Source organism: Protopterus annectens, chromosome 3.part1, assembly GCF_019279795.1.
Source record: "Protopterus annectens isolate FY-2018-M chromosome 3.part1, PAN1.0, whole genome shotgun sequence".
Classification (NCBI taxonomy): Eukaryota; Metazoa; Chordata; order Ceratodontiformes; family Protopteridae; genus Protopterus; species Protopterus annectens.
In genome coordinates, this window is record NC_056732.1 from 327,512,435 (window position 1) to 327,530,477 (window position 18,043).

The window sequence follows — 18,043 nt, forward strand, 5'->3', positions numbered from 1 at the left end:
TATTTAGAAAGCTTGTCAGGAAATTATTACTCTATTTTTGTTTTACTTGGATCGCTTGTCTGTGTACTTAATAAAGGATTTTCGACTGGAAACAGACTGCCTGCCTTGCTTGGATTACTTTCGAATACTTAGTAATATTATATATTTTTTATTATTACTTTTTGTTTTGTTTTGACTTAAGATGAGTTTACGTTCGCTACTTCTACTACTATTGTCTGATCTGATTAATATACAGTGATTAACTAGAAATATATGGACTGAACATTTTACATATTCACAGATAAAGCCAGATTATGACCTGTTGGTGCAAAGATTCAAACTAACTACAATAATTAACTCAGTGATACTGCTCTTGGCCAAATTATTTTTTTCACTACTTTTTTGGAAAAAAATTTGGGGAGGTGGTGGCGACAACAAGGCCTAATACTGCCAATATCTCTGGATACCCTCTGAGCATTTTCACATCTCAGCTACAGGATATTTTAAAATCACTGAAGCAAAGAAGTAGACCAGTCACGGTCAAAATAAAACGATAGAAAGACAAAAGAACAGAATGACCTGCTAACTGAGATATTTCACATCTCTCTCTTCAATAGCAGCTTGGTTTCTAGCTATGTTCCAGAGGAATGGAAATCAGCATTTATGCCCACATACCACAGAAAGGTAGTAAAAGCAGCATATCAAAACTTGTAGGCCAACATCTCGGTCTTTTGTGTTGTCCAAAAAAAATACATGTCCCATCCTGAAGTTAGTATTTTTAACTAGCAGGGGGAGGGGGGCACAGTAAGTGGGCTTTCCCCTCAGAAAAAAACTTTTAGCTTTACATGCACCAAAGTTATTGCTTGGTGCATGCGTATAAATATGTCAACATTTCTAGTATCAATGATTAACGCAGACATTTGGGTTTGTCGATCTAATTTAGTAGACTCATCTAGAGAGATGGATATTTCTATCCATCTGTATACCCAACATCCAGATGCACACTAATCTGCAATTTGCTATATTAAGCTTTCTGTCAAGAAATCAGTACATTCCAGGTTACAAATAAATATCATCTCCCCCAAACACCACAACCAGGGCCTTGCCTGATGGCTTCACTACAAGGAGATGTCACCACCCCCAACCACCACAACCAGGACCTTGCCTGATGACTACTAGAAGTAGATGTCATCTCCCCAACAACTATAACCAGGAATTGTCAGATGACTCCACTATCTTTATCTAATTGACTCAGCTGCTTCCATGCAACAGAAGATGGATACTCCCTGACTAGGTAACAGAACCACAATCCATCCATTCCTGCTAAGGATCCCTATTCTCTCTCCATTCCCAGCAAAAGGCAGGAGATATAGAGTGGAACAGCTTGCTGGTCCTATTGGGGTAGGGAGGCCTACCCTCCTTCCTTGGTAACATCCTCATCAGCAACTTTTCTGAGCCTACACCTACTGCCGCCTAATGGAAACCGTGACTATGCACTGTGTCTTCCTTTCAGTTTCCAAGTACTGGAACGTACTATGGCACCAGAGCCACTAAATGAACTTAGGTTTCCTATAGCATAGTCAGGGCTTTCTCCTTCAATGCCACAGAGCTGAAGATACCATCTATCTTGATTTTTCTAGAGCCTTTGACATTTGCAGATCATGGAATTATTGTGTGTAGAGTCTTGGAGTAAAAAGCATGTCCCTCTTTTGTAAGATGGATAGACAGATGGTTGAGGAAGAGTCTGGTGTGTCAAAATAAAGAGCCAATTTTGTATCTGGTATAGCTTGAGACAAGCTGTAACTCTACAAGTTAATAATGGACCTTTGTCATTTTATTTTTCTGGCAAAGTGAAAACTTTGACTTTCCATCTTCATGCAATCATGGCAAATATGTAGGAGACAAAGACAGGCTATATAACTTCAAAATACCACGACCTTGAGTGAGACTGACACCCTAAAATTTTTCTTAAACACTGGCAATGCTCTTACTATGAGGATTGTTGGTGTTAAGTATAGCTTCGATCGTGTCATAAGGGACACCCAGATAAAGGAATGTTTGATCCTAAAATGTTTAGGAGTCTGGCTTTTTAAACAATCAGACACTTTATTCACAAGGAACAGAACTTGCATTTACAAGTCTAAAACACTCATATAATCATATACATCAAAAATAATACGGGATTACATCGGAAGAACAATTTTTACAAGTCAGATAGCCATTCAGTAGTTCTGTCTCCCTAGCATTTGCAAATAAAATTACAATGCAAGAAACAAGGAATTGCCCCCAACCCAATTCTAATTGTATAACCATATTCTTTCTATTAACTGCCAAACATCTGAAAGTTCAACATTAGAAAAAGACCTTCAACATTATACTACAAAAGTCATATTCAAAATCCAAGGAGTCAGTTTTGTTTCAGTCTTCGCTCTAAAATTCAAATTATGAGCAGCCAATTCTGCAGCTTCTATTTCATACATTATTTGTTTTAAACTATTATCTGTACGGCAAACTAAGAATTTCCATTTTATTGCAAGTATTTTATTTAGTGAAATAGTCAACATTAGAAAATATTGTCAGATTTTTTATTTTTTATTTTAGTACATTTGTTAAGTACGTAAGTTCATTGGATACAACTAACCTTTTTCAGGGATGAACCTGGAGCGCTGACTGGTTAAATGACTTGCTCAACAGTCGCACAGTAGATGGTTGCAAGTAGCTCTACAGAATATAAATAGCAGGTCTGGAATTTACTGGAGAAAACTGGCAAAATAACCAAGGTACTGGGAGAAAATAAAGCGAGGGAAAAAGGTAATAAGTGGGGTAAGGCCAAGAAGAAGTTTGGACTGCAGGTTAAATACAACCTTCTCTACCAGGGGATTAATATCAGAGTACAAGGCAATGAGAAAGTGATAAGGGACTCTCCTAAGTGAAAGACCTGCTCTGGTACATATTTTAGTTGAGAAGCTGATGATAAAAAAGGATAGTTAATATGGCATACAAAATAATGCATGATACTTCTAAAAAAAATCAATAAGAGGAGTTTAGAAAAAATTGGGAAGTGACTGGAAAAGCAATTGACAAGGGAACAATAGCAGGGCATATGTATGGCTCCCAAGTACGCAACCAAGTCCAGAAGGCTAGTACGCAACCAAGTCCAGAAGGCTTGGAAGTGTTTGCATAAGTAGTTTTCTACCCCCAAGCACACTTCAAAGAATTTTTCCTCAGGCAGATAGCAAATGTGGGAGGTCTGATGGGGGAAGAAAGAGGCAACTGCGAATGTGTTTTCTGAGTGTGTAATGACAGATTTTAAAAATTCCGTACAGAGTACTCTTGTCAGAAATACTGGTGGAGCAAATGACTGACTAAAAAAAAGTGATTCTTTACAGCTGAGATACAAGATCTGAATTGCTTACACACAGTAAGGTCTAGTTTAATTCTACTGGGTGCCAAAAAGCAATTACTATAAAATGGAAATCAAAATCTGAAGTACTGAATATAACACGACTGAGGAAAAAACTGGGCATGGTATCTTTAGAAAAGGGAACAAGACATGCAGAATAATGTTCAGGAGGAGGACTGGGATTTAAGGGAAGGCAAGACTTGAGAATTTTATGTACTGTTGGACTGAATGAGAGTTGTTATAAACAAAGAAAACATGTATGTAATGCATAACTGAATGTAAATGAAAACAATGTTAATTTATGTCTTTTCTGCTAATATGTGCACCTGTCTTACGTGATAACTTGGTAAAGGTGTTAAAAAGTCACACAATAAGGCGAATGAAGATGGAAGGAATCAAACCCTTGTTAACAGCTCAGAGCCTTAACTCCCTGCACTAATTAAAATACTTTAGTTCTGTTTATTAGTTACACAAAGCAAAAGTAAAGGCAAAGTAACATTAGCCTTGAATGGCCAAATTGGTTCATACATTTCCTGCATGCCTTATTTCAGTGGATATGATAAGGGGCATTCCCAAAATATATGATATTAATCAAGTAGCATGCCAGTATTACACCTTCAAAAATGTGGATTTACTGTATAAAGCATTCTGGCAAGTCCAACAGGAGTATAAAAATACTTGGACACTGCCAACCAAAAATAAACATTCAAGCTTTAGTGGCATCACATCTCTAGAGACTAATATTCCTCTCTGCCATTCTCGTGTAATAACTGATAAACCCGCATCTTTTTCTCCAACACCAGTGTAACTTTGTTGATGCTGCTTTTCTCATTCCACAAAGCGGCTTTCTTAAGTTTTTTATCATTATCCAGGGGTTTTGTTCCTGTTTTGTGTCAACATGACACCCATAACAACCAGTCCTCTCTCTTGATATCATGATATCAAAGATGTTAATAACAAATCAAGGACTTTTATAGGAATTACATTTCCCTACATATTTTCTATAAACTGACACCACATTAATGGATTACTTTTGTCAACTACTCCCAGATTAGCAATTTTGGCAATATAACTTGCCCAGCCTATATTTCAAAAACACTTGTAAAATTACTAGAGAAAATTTCTTCACACCATCCATGTATATTAGTCTTCACTATCATTTCATTTATCAGTGTCATTAAATCCACAGCCATTATTTTATCCCTTTGTCTTATAAAAGGCTGCTTCAATTTATGCATCTAATAAAACCCTTTTTACCCTTGACAACTAAAGTTTTAATCCTTATTCCACACGTTCCCACAGTTTTTGGATGTCAAGTCTGCTCCTATACTATACACCTCAAAACATAGGACCAATCCCTCCACACCTGTTGGAAGCCAGACTACTACTCAATTTTTTTTCTGCAGTCACAGAGGACTGGGCCCAATATGTCCTCCACATACACACAACTGACCTAGTCATGGAAGTCGCATATTCCCAGGCAGGCAAAAGATCTACACAGCCCATTTATTTGTACTCAGAAATCCCACTATGAGCTCATCAGCTCAAAGCAACAGTTGGGTGGTAGGGAGCAGGCTAACTTTAATGCAGCACCCCCCTTCTATGCAGTGGCTTTTCTGAGCTTCACTATAGCTGTCCCCTGCTGGTTCCCCTCAGAACACAATGCGTCTTGCACCCTGAGAGTGAGACACAACAGACTCCAGCTCCACAGTGTAGACACCTAGTGCTGCTGCTAGGTGTCACCCATGTGGCGACCGAGAGATGCCTCCCTTCCCCCACTGGATGGGCAAGCAGGCAGCAGCCACTCATTCTCATCATCTCCTCTAGCTCCTACAAGCACCTGAGGTGGCATTAAAGTTCAAGTTGCCTGCAACATAGTCAAGGCTTCATCTTTCTACTCTACTGTGTGGCAGAGGCAACACTTGTTTTTTGTCCTATCAAAATAATTACAGATAAAGCCTTCATTAATTTTCCAAAAAAAAAAAACAAAACTGCTAGTAAGGCAAGAGGAAGACCTTGTGAGGCACATATTATAAAGTACAAACTACTGTACTTCCTGTACCCTTTGCATTTCAGATCCAAATAAATACTTTCATTTTCCCCCCGCTATAAAAATACCTTATTAAACTGTCTTTCGGCTTTTCCCGGTTAGGGGTCGCCACAGCGGAACTCCAGTCCGCTAATGATTGGCAGTAGATTTTTACGTGCTGGCTTGCCGGGCCTAACGCACAACCTTCAACGAAGGAACGCCCATTCACGCATGTCCACACACACAGAAGACGCTCTAACTGAGAATCGAATGTGCAACATCTAACTGTGAGGAGACAACGCTACCGCAGCACCACCACCGCAGTTAAGCCTCTGGTGCCACAACATTTTGCTTGCTATGACAGCTTTGTTATTTTACAACTGTTTATTCATCACATTCTAGACTTGCTAAAGGAGTTCATATCTATAAATAACAATGATAAAAATCACAACACTTTCCAATATTGTGTAGATGCATAATGCATATAGTTTCCATTACTTTATTTACTCTTGTACATTAGAATAAGCAGATTTTACAGTTCCTACCAACATATTATAGTCATCTATTTGAGCATTGCTTTGTATACTGCTCCCAAAAGCAAAATGTATCAAATATGTTATATAAAATTACCTTGTCCACGATTTTAATGATCCCATGTCTAGATCTCTTATTTCCTTTACAATATTTAGCACTTCATCTACAACTGTTTTACAAGTTTCACCTTCTTGTAGTTGATTTATGGATGACAGTAATATTAAACATAATAAGACCTTATTGTGTCTCGACAATTCTAAAACTAGACATCAATCAAACACCGTCATATCCTTGGCTAATATATTCCTACAGAATGTCCTGATATAATTTTTAGAGGGAGTCCACAAATTCAGTTAACTCCACACATTCACAAAAAATGTGTTTCCAGTTTCTTCTCTCATCCCATTTACACCTCCAATCTTTAGCTGTTCTTCACCTGAAGAATCTGCTGATGTCTATGTGGGGTACAAAAGTATCAGTGTAAACATTTTCTTATGCAAATATCCTAAATCTTCTGAACTACATATATATCTAGATGCCTTACAGATTTCTTTCCATTGCTCTTTAGTAATTTGTCATTCTAAACTTCCCCCTCAATCTTTTTCTAATATCCTTTGACTGATTCTTACAATTGTCATTTAAGGTTTTATATGACTTGCTTATTGTCCCTTTCTTAACAAAAACATTTTCTCAGTTCCACTAAAAACCCTATTAGAACTGTTTTCTTTCACTCATTACTGCCCTCCCCCCTTCTGTCTATTTCACTAAATGTCCCTTATACAGATGGGTACCTCTTGACCTGCAAATCAAATACCTGCCTGGCTTTTTCCCCAATTTACCACTTTTTCCTTCCATCTTACTTCCTCCCAGTAATGCAGTGTCTTTGCTAGTTTCCTTCAGTTACTTCCTGACATCTCTTGCCTATTTCCTGTATCCTTAGCTGTATGTATTCCTAGTAGCAAAATCTCATCCTTCCACTACTGCATTGCTTTACCCTATATAATATCTGCCACTTTAAAAATATTATACTCTGCATAAATACTTCTATTACCCCTAAGGGCTTGTTTCCAAAACCCTAACCTTTGTACATCCCCCTGTACGTCTACCTTGATCACCCACCTCCATCATGCTTCTCCACTTTGTTCTACATTCCTCTGCTTCTGATGCACATAAAAGTCTCAACTGCATACTTTTAAAATATCCCTTCAAGTGACATAGTCATAAACCATCTTGGTCAGGAAGAAACAAATTTACCCTACTTTATTCCTGACCTTTTTTCTTCTCAAATAAATTCTTTCAACTCTTTACTGTCATTTACAACTCTTCCTCTGGCTGATGCCTGGCCTACGCAAAGGACCAAAGGAACTAAAACATTTTTCTGCCTGTATCTTATTATCCATGGCCTTTGTCGTTCACTTCTAATATTTTATTAATAATATTCCACTTGGTCTCTTCTTACATATCTTTTGCTCCCACAAGAGAATCCTTTGTAATCCCTGTGCCTGAATATTTCATCTTTACATGTCCTTATCAATATGGATATTGTTGAACTAATTCATGTATAGGCATACAATTTACCCCCACAGCTTATGTTTTATCTTCACTTTTTGTTATATTCCTAAAAGGACCTGAAACTGTCAAAGTATCCCACAGTATCCTAATGTTATATTTAGACTTTGTCAAGTACAAACTTTTTTTTTTTTTTTATTACCACACCAATTAAATCATAATGCATAAAGCAAACAGGAGATGGAAAAGATGACATTCCTGCCTGGTCCCACAAGTTAAAGTCATTATCAGGAAGGATTCCTCCCACCTTTATTTATTTCTAATATTTGATTGACCATATATGCTCTTTTTGAGAATGCAAATGCTGCCCTGTTCATGAATTCTAGGCCAGTCTTGCTGAATGCTTTCTCTGGATTTAATCAACTAATGAGTTATGTTTTTTAAATATTCTTATTTCTCAATCATTTTTCTGTTAATGTTATCAAATGATAGACTTTCTTCCACAAACTCACACTGATCCCATATTTATCAGCTTTGGTAACACTTTTGCCATTCTCCTACCTAGTATGGCCAAACATTTTGTAGTCATGACCTAAAACTAAAACTGCTCAACATGTTGCAGGGTCCTTGCCTCCTTCAATACTACCACCATCGCCTTCTTTCACAATGCAGACATCCCCCCTAAAAATAGTATTAAGCAGTCCTTTCCAATTTTCCAACAGCCTCCCTCCCTCACCTTCCAGCTTTCTATTTAATTAATCTGTTCCTGGAAATTCCCTGTTGTCTTGTTATACATTACAGTTTTTTTCTCTCCTTTATCTATCCTGACTCTTAACTGCTCAGCATATGCTTTGGCAAACTTCAGAATATCTGAAGTTTCCAAAAATGCTTCTGTTTCCAAGTGTCTCTTCCTGATTTCCTACTCCTCTGGCTCTACATATATTTTCATAATGTTGCAGAAATGTCTCCATTATCACTACAGAATTCTTAGTTAACCATACTCTTTCGGCTTTTCCCAGTTAGGGGTCACCCACAGCGGATTACCGGTCCACTTATGACTGGCAGTAGATGTTATGATGTTGAGTTGCCAGCCCGGCGCCCCAACCTTCAGAGAAGGCGCGCACACACATTCGCATACCTACTTGCATGTCTTTTTAAAGTTTAGTCGATCGCAGGGAGGACATGCAGACTTTGCACAGGAGGCACTCCAACCAAGAATTGAACTGGAAAGCCTCTTGCTGTGAGGTGACAATGCTAACCGTTGCACCACCATGGCCGAATTCCTAGTTAACCTTCTTGTCAAAGTGGCCCTAAGTTTTGCCACAGCTCGTTCCACTTTCTGTTGTCCAAGTCTTCAAGTTAAGAATTCCTGTGGTCTGAGACTGTCAAAAAACAAATGTTTATTTTATATTTATTTTATTTATTTTACATTTGTTAACCGGGAAATTCTGACTGGACCAGGTCCATTTTCAGCGGAGGCCCGGGGAGAAAAGCTCCGGCATCAAGTTATACAAATACAGTACATCCAGCATAATACACAGAGCAGGTTGCATCATGTATGCTGAGTATAGTAATATAACAAGAAATTAATAAAACGCTCCAGGTAAAAGAAGATATAGAACATGGGTAAAAAGACAATTTCAGTTATACACTGGTAAGAGAAGAAAATATACCAAGTAAGATTCTACAGTTAAAAAGTACCCTTTCAGATGACCAAGCCTACAGGGGATCAGAGCTCCAGCATGTGATCAGAGAAGAATTTGGGGAGTTGTTAGTAGTATGGGTAGGGTTATGTGATACAAGGGCATAACCAAGTACTAAGAAGGTGTGATTTGAGGGAGTTTTTGAATATGGATGTGGAGTGGGCAGTGGACACTGATAGGGGAAGAGAGTTCCAATTTCTGGCAACGGTGTGGGAGTAGAGCACTTTCCCTGCATTATTGTTAGCCTTGGTGATGGAGAGGAGAGATTTTTCACTGGATCTTAGGTACCGGTTTGCAGTATAGATAGTAAGTAGGTTGGATAATGAGGGTTTTTTTTTCAGGATATTTGAGAATATTGTAGGCTGTGCCCAGCTGGTGATAGTGAAGTAGCTGTGGTAGCTCAAGCCATTTTAATTCTTTTAGTGCAGCACAGTGATGGGTTCTATAGGTTGAGTTAGTAGCAAACTTGGCTATTTTATTGTAGCATGATTCTAGTTTGCCTAGGTCACATTGTCTGATTTGGGTAAAGATTGGTGCTGCGTACAATAGAGTTGAGAGGAGGTGGCTTTGTGCAAGAGTGACTTGCTTTTTGTGAGAGAAAGGACTTATGGCCTGTATAGGCAGCCTAGTTTTTTGTGGATTAGTTTTATGGTATGTGAGATGTGAACATCAAAGTGGAGATTATTGTCTATTTCAATGCCCAGAAGTTTGGTGTGGTTAGAAGGGGAGATGGTGGTGCAGTCCTTAGATGTTATGGTAAAGGAGAGTTTTTTTTTTTTATCTATTAGGGGTAAATAGTAGCAGTTTTGTCTTTTTGGGATTTAGAATTAGTTGGATACCCAATATCCATTTTTCTACTGAGATAAAGGTATCTTGAATGAGTGTATGTAGGGTGGTGGGAGATGAGGCGGAGCAGATCAGGGTTGAATCATCCGCATATTGTACGAGTGTGGCATGTTGTGTAGAGCATTTGAGGTTATTTGTGAAAATAGAGAAAAATAGCGGGCCCAGTATAGAGCCCTGTGGAACTCCAATGGTGGTTGGAAGTTGTGTAGACAGAGTTCCTTTCCACTGCACTGATAGTTGCCTGTCAGACAAGTAGCTTCTGTACCAGGCTATAGTAGAGGAGGTGAAGGATAATGATGTTAGTGAGTCTAGTAGAATGGAGTGGGAGACCATATCAAATGCTTTTCAGAGGTCTAGGAAAATGGCTGATACATATTTGTTATCATTCCTGTGAAAGTTTATATAATTAGTGAAGGATAGAAGGGCTGTGATGTGGACGGAAACCGTGTTGTATGGTAGATAGTAGATTGTGTGTGTTTAATGTCATCACTTGCAAGTGGATGCATTTCTCAAGAATTTTGGATAAGGGGCAAAGGATGGAAATAGGTCGGTAGTTGGAGAATTCATAAGAATTACCTCCTTTATGGAGAGGAATGATGTGACATACTTTCCAGAGTTTGGGTATGTAGGATTCTAGTATGGAGCGGTTGATAAGGATGGAGACAGGATATGATGGGGAGTCACTAGCCATTTTTAGGTATGCAGCAGGTATGTTATCAGCTGCTAGTGTGGTTGGCTTTAGTTTTAGGAGGAGTTTTTTGATAGTTGAGGTGGGCACTGGTGATATGCTGAAAGAGGGGGTGGTGTGGAACAGGTTAGGCTGTGATTGAGGTAGACTGTTTTTGTTTATTTGACTGGACAGGGCTAACATGGATTTAGTAAAATGGTTATTAAATTGAGAAGCTAGGTCTAGGGTATTGTTAGAGATGAGTGCTGGGGTTGTGGTTTTGCCTGGCTTTAGTAGGGAGTTAATGGCATGACAGAATTTTTGTGGACTATTTGAATATTTCCTTTGGGTGCTAAGAAAATAGTTTTGTTTATTTATTTTGGATTCAGCCTTGGCCTTGTTTCTAAGCTGTTAATAGTACTGTCTGGAGCTAGGGGTTTTGTCAGTTTTCCAGATTGTCCAGGCTTTATCTCTAGCTTTTAGTAAGGCTCTGGTGTCCCTATTTAGCCAGGGTGCATAGTTGGCTTTAACTCTGATCTTTCTGTTTAACAGCCATTGTCCTAAAGTAATGAATACTGTGTCCAGATACTGACTTATTTTTCTCTTAACACACTATAGCTGTTCCTGTTGATATGTATTCCTTTTCTCTGCAACATTTTAACTTGTCAATCCTACTAAATATTTTTTTTGTTATTTTTCTCTCAACTCTCTCTCTCTCCTCCTCATTTCCACTATATTTTAAAGCCCAACCTTATCGTTTTCCCATGTTACCGAGCCACTGGGAACATTTCTATCTGCCCTAACAGCTCATTGATTTTACTGTTACCAGTTCCTTAACACCCTCATAGTTTTTTGCAATTATGTAAGGAAACACCAGTGCCTTTATTTTACTTTACTTTCTTGTATCTTTATCTTGGTTCTATATGTGCATGGTCAAATATCATTATTTGATCAGTTTCAAAACTTCCAAACAACTACACACGCTCCTGTGATTTGGGGACATAACAGATAACTCTTCCTGAACTTCTGTTACTGAAATAACATCCTCCATACATCCTACATACCAAGTATCTTCAAATACTTTTTAAAAGTCTACCTTCTCTAGCTACAGTTTCATTTCTAGGGTCATCTGAGACATCTTCACAGCTACACACTAAATTCCAACCACCACCTAGAAATAAAACACCCTGCTAAAAACTATTTCTCAAAAATTCAACTAAGCAACATAAATGCAGTTTTAGGGGGAATTAAGATGCATGCTAAGGAAAACCTCCTTCCCTGCCAATATCCCTTCATTGCCACAAATTTTATTCTTTTACCACAATTCCATTGCTCTATCAATATAGAAACACCACTTTTCCTTTGTCCCTGATATTTTGCCAAATATCTACACCAAAATTATCTACTTACTAAACTCATATGGTCATTTATATTCAGAAACTTTTCCTGCAACATAACAATTTGCACACTACATTTCTTAATATAGCTCAATAATATCTGCCTACATTTTTTTAATGCAGGTCAATGTTCTCTGCTTTTTTCCTGTGCCTGTAAGGCCACTTACATTTTATGTTAAAATTGACAGTATAGCCATTCTGTCATTTTAAAGTTATAATCACATATCTTACAAGGCATTCTATTTCAGATGTATATATTTTTTTCTACTAACAACTTATGCATACCCAGCAACACTCATATTTACATAATTGTGCATTCACAAACCTGTTTGACCTCATGTCCTTCTTTCTAAATAGTTCAAATAACTATACCCTTTCCCAACTTTCCAAATAGTTCAAATGACTATACCCTTTCCCATCTCTTTAAGACATAGAAAAAAAAAAAAAATAAATAAATATATATATATATATACACACACACATATACATACATATACATACATACATATATATATATATATATATATATATATATATATATATATATACACACACACAAACACACACATATTGTATCACAATCAACATACGCACACACACACAAAAACATTTGCAAGAATAGAATGTTACCCTTCCCCATAGAAGCATCAAGCTTCAAATCAGTGGGTACTTGTACTGGCATTATCCATCTTAGAACTGGGGATACCTATACTGAAACTCGTACTGCCAATGTTTGCATCTAAATACATTACAAGTTCAAGTGCAGTTTTCTCCTCTCAACTTTAGAAAATGACTATATTTATACAGTTACTTATAACATAGCTTTTTGAGAAAATTCAATGACTAGCCTTGAAAAAAATATTTTTAAGGCTATTTTTAGTAGAGTCTAAAGTAAAAAATGTTGGCGGCCAGAATTTTTTTGCACTCTTTCTTCTTCTCTTTTTAAATATTCCATTCTCTCAAAATTAGCTTTTAATGTACTTCTAAGAGTTGATCTCTAACAGAGTCACTAAAAAGGTCACAGAGTACTGCCTGTACATCTTTTAATTGCTATTTTCTGTATATTGAGTACATCAGTTCAGCTCTTGCCAATTGCCATGAGCACCTTACGTTTCCTCCCAGCCAAGATATCTGTTTAAGGGACATCCCAGCTGCTGCTTCATTGTTCACTTTTTTTTAAACCTGTATAATGAAGAAAAACACTACCCTTGTCTAGCCTAACCTTCTGCATTTCAAGAAAATTTGTTGTGGTTCATAGGAGGTTTCTAGGCTAATGGCCCTAGACCCCTTAACAAGCTTAGTCATATTTATTCCAAATTGCCCCAATTGTTGGTGGTTAGGTGAGTGAAGTTTGTAGAGGTAAGGGTTTATGGTAGTTAATACAGACTTCCTCTGTCCAGGAGAAACAGGGGCCCCACCCCAAGAGTGAATCTGCAGTCATCAATACATTCATCTAGGTTGCGTTTGAAGAGGGTCAGGGAGGGGTTCTGTTTCACATGAATTGGAAGCTTACTCCAAAGAAGTGTCAGTCTCTGGAAGATGTATCTATCTCCAAAGCACAACCTGTTCATGTCAGAGGCTAGGTTAAGATCCCTGGAGCAAGTGACCATCCTGCAGTTTGATTTACGAATGTGAAGCATTTCCATCAGGGCCGAGTCAGAGATTGCCATGTACGTCAAAAGCACAGGTCACCTCTTAGCAACCTGTAGAAGACAGAATACAGTGACAGGGCTTTCAGTCTTTCCGTGTTAGACTTGTTTTGTGTATCCTGTAACTTCCTGGTGAGAAACCTTTGTGGTCTCTCCAATTTCTGCAGGTGTCCAGTGAGGAACATGCAAAAAGGAGCATTGTACTCAATTACTGGTCTGATGAGGACCAACTATAACGGAATTATAACATCCTTAGATCTAGATGTGATGCCTTTATTTATAAGATGTGCCACATAGAAGAATTTCCTTACTGTGGATAATGTAGTCAAAGTTCAAACTGCTATCAACCTGAGTACCCAGATCATGTACCACTTGGTCTATACTTGGGGGGGGGGGTGCTGTCTATAATGTAATTAGCAGGGATGTCATCTTTCCCAAAGGGAATAATAATGCATTTCTTGCATTTAGCTTTAATCTGTGGCTTTGGCACCAAACATTTGTCTGTGCTAACCCTGTCTGCAGTATATTAACATCACTGGGGGACTCCATGATTGCTCCCAATTTGCAAACATGGTCAGACACAGGCCATCCAAGTTTGCCTGGACTTCTGAGAAATAAATTCTGAACAGTAAGGGCCAGCACAGAACCCTGTGGTATGCCACTGGTGGCTGGTGATTTGCTAGAGGAAGTCATATATTTTGGCAGTATGTGTCCTGTCAGTTAGCCAGATGGCTACCCATCTGGTAATGCAGGGATTAATCCCCAATTTGGAGAGTTTCTTGATAATACCTGAGTGGGGGATTGTTTTAAATGCCTTGGCTAGCTCAAGATAGGTGGTCTTTCCCTTATCCAGAGCCTTGGTAACTTTCTCAAAGAAGTTAACCATGTTTAACAGGTAAGATAAACCTTTAACGAATCCAAACTGGGTTGGGTCCGAAGTTTAAAAGGCAATCTGTGATGCTGTCTGGTCCCTTTGATGCTGCATTTTTGGCCTTGGAGAGCACCAAGATGACCTGCCCTCTTGAGATAATAGGCTGAGGAATGGTGGTAGGTATACTTTGGGGGATGACTGGAGGGGACCAAAGGGTGATGTTTTCTCCAAAACTGTCAGCTAGCAAGTTAGCTATTACATCTGGCTGAGTATGGGTGGTGCCATCCACAACCAGTTCATCTCATAGATGGGTATTCCCTTTTAGATTTTGGATGTAGTTAAAGAATGCTTTGTGATTATACTTAGCTAGGGAGGTTATTTTTGCTTCATTAGTTGACTTTAAAATTTATAAAAACAGCTCTACTTCACTCTCATAATCCAGCCCGACCCTCCTGCAGGTACAAAGCTCAGCATTTTTTTTTTACTTCAAAAACTTCCTCCTTGGTTAGTATTGAAGTCAGTTAACACTTATGAACAATTATTTTAACCTACACACTATGCATTACTAAGTTTACATCTTTACCCCTTACATTTAGAAACATACTTTCTACTACTAGGTTTTACAACAATATTCAAGTATTTAGCAGCAGATGCACTTAGAAGTTAAAAAATTATTTTACCTACACTTATTTCTTTCCTCCACTCAGTTTCGTCATAGGCAACCAGAACAAACTGGGATTCATATACTATAACTTGAAGTTAACAGCATTGAGCAGGGTTGATGTTCCATAGTACACTTCCACCTATCTCACTATCTGTATTCTCCACAGTCCTCATCATCTCACCATACCAGCGTCTCCCGACTAGCTGTTTGGTCTTCCAATCCTTTACCTTCTTGCAATTCATTAAACTGACTCAGGTGCAAGCTCACCATAAGCCTTTTCGTCAGATGCTAGGCTTTGCACAGCCACTAAAGTATTTTTGTTTGAAACATGGGCAACAGCTTCAATGTCACAGTCTCTCTTGGATCCTTCACTCCATTACTTGCAAGAAGGATGAGTAGTTGTTTCCCCTTCTCTTTGATGGATGGAGTTCTGTTGAATTTTTTTTTTTTTATTTTCTCCAAAGCCTGGTATGCTTCCATACATATTTTCACCCCACTTAGGAAAAACATTCTGAAAATCCCTGAGAATAACAGTTTGAAACTGTCCCCAGCCTCACAACACTTTATGACTGGAATAAACTTACTCCTCTTTTGTATAGTACAGAGCAAATAAGTATGTTCTACAAATACCATGGCATCAATACCTTTCTTTTTTGCCACAATTTTGTCAGAAGCATCTCCTTCTTGCATCACTGTATTTTAACCAATATGGATCATGGCTGCTTTCTTGGCGACACATCTGGAGAACAAATATGATGTGTCCTCTCAATTTATAAATCTTCATGGGGAACATCAGTCCCATTACTTGCATCTTTGTTGAGGTATTACAGTCCCCCCACCATCAGATTTATGTGGTAATGCAGGGAACCTCAAATTTTTGTGTGTTCTATGAATTACATTGTACCTACTAAATTTACTGTATTAATTTTAAATTCATTTGATGTCGCAAACTCAGACATTTTCTCCTTCATTTCTATTTCAGACTTTTTCAAAAAGAGCAGTTCATCATCATGGTTACTTAATATATGTTTTTTTTGTTTTTTCATTCTTTAAAATAAGTAGGGCTCAGTAATATTACATAAGAAACATTTGTGTGTGTGTATGGCCTATTTTTGTCTAGTTTTAGAAGCCATCTCCTGCACTGATACTGCAAAGTGAGTTTACTTCCTGCTGATCAGTCAAGACATTTTTCCTACCCACAACTTTTCTTCTCCCTCCTAGATGACTTTTTCTTACTTTCATTTTTTTGTTTTTTTGCTGACATCAAGGCAGTGCTTCTGCTAGCAGGTAACTTACTTTCCTCCAAATGTATAGCATTTATTGACTTTAACAGGTTTTTTTTTTTCAGTTTTTACACATGGAAGGCTCTAATTGTGTGCTATTAAAGTCTGCCATCATCTTGGAACCTACCAAATTCCTTACATAAAAAATAAATAAATAAAAACACGTATCTTTCCCTAAAATACCCACAAATATAACCTCATGGAGACAGTGCATCAGACAACATTAAACCCCAAATAATTTATGCGATTTTCTTCTGTCAAAAAGGCTTTAAGATTACAGGAAGGAGATAAACAGCTGGAGTTTAAAGGCAAATGTATAAAGTCAAAATCACAAGAAGAGCGAAAGCACATACCATTATAGCCAGATAATTCTGAGAGGGGAGTACTGTCAGCACTCAGTCTGGGAGATGGTTTCTAATTCTACCAATTACAATAATCTAGAAGTTGATGCAAACCACATCAATAGTACTGACTCCAAAGACAGAAGCTCCATTTGCTAATGTATCTTATTATGTCTCATTAGTGAAATGTGGGAAATGTAATAGGGGAATGGTGTATTTCAGAAAGTGTTTTCACTTAGATGTTGTTTAACTTTATTTACATCCATTCCAGGAGACAAATAAAATGAATGTAGGATTACTGATCTTTTTTATGAAACTAATATCACACATGGTAAGAACACCAGTTTGAAATGATAATGAAGTGCATCTAAAAATTGTACAACGGTAATTTAACCTGATTTTGTTTTCCAATACTCAGTAAATAACAATTTAGGAAAAAATCATTCTTTCTGGCCATGTAGCTGAACTACTCTAACTGTTTTCCTAAGGGAGTGTCTAAGATACAGCTACCACCAGGACCAACTTAATAATTTGCAGCAACCAAACAATGACAACCTATATGTAACAGATGTGTGTGACAAATATCAGAATTAAAGAACAAAAGATTACACCAAAGTCAAAACATCTTGTATATAAACTGCACAACTGGGAACAACCATGAAACAACAACATACCTAACACGTTCCTTTTTATATGTGATACATTAAGTTGGATTAAAGGGAAGGACATGTACTGTAATTATATCTATCTTGGAGGAGTTGTCCTGTTAAACCATGTAGCAAACCACTGCAAAAAATAGTGACCCTCATTACTTTGCCACCACTTTGCAGGTGATAAAACTTATGACATTTTTGACATTACATACTGTTTACATCAGCATTATTGCTTACTTTGCAGTATCAGCTCCACTGGAGATTAGTGTGTTGATGAGCAACTCATGACCATAACGAGCTGCTACATGTAATGGAGTATTTAAGTTCATATCTTCGCAATCTATCTCAGCACCTGAAATTAAAAATAAGCAAGCAATAAGCAATACACTGCATTCACTGTGTAGAAGACAGAAATGCCAGGTTGGTTCTGTAAATAAATGAAAACAAACAGCAATCACACAGTAAAAGTTGTTTCAGTCAAGAGCTATATAATTTGCTTGACTATTCCAAATTTG

General features: G+C 37.7%; 1 protein-coding gene across 1 annotated transcript in view; it reads right to left on the bottom strand.

The window, feature by feature from the left end:
- ANKRD28 (ankyrin repeat domain 28) overlaps positions 1–18,043 on the bottom strand; it is a gene marked incomplete in the record, with an annotated part of 2,819,689 nt that overhangs the window by 1,299,429 nt on the left and 1,502,217 nt on the right. The window contains 1 exon segment of the mRNA XM_044066773.1: positions 17,766–17,880. Coding sequence (XP_043922708.1) covers positions 17,766–17,880 — 115 coding nt within the window.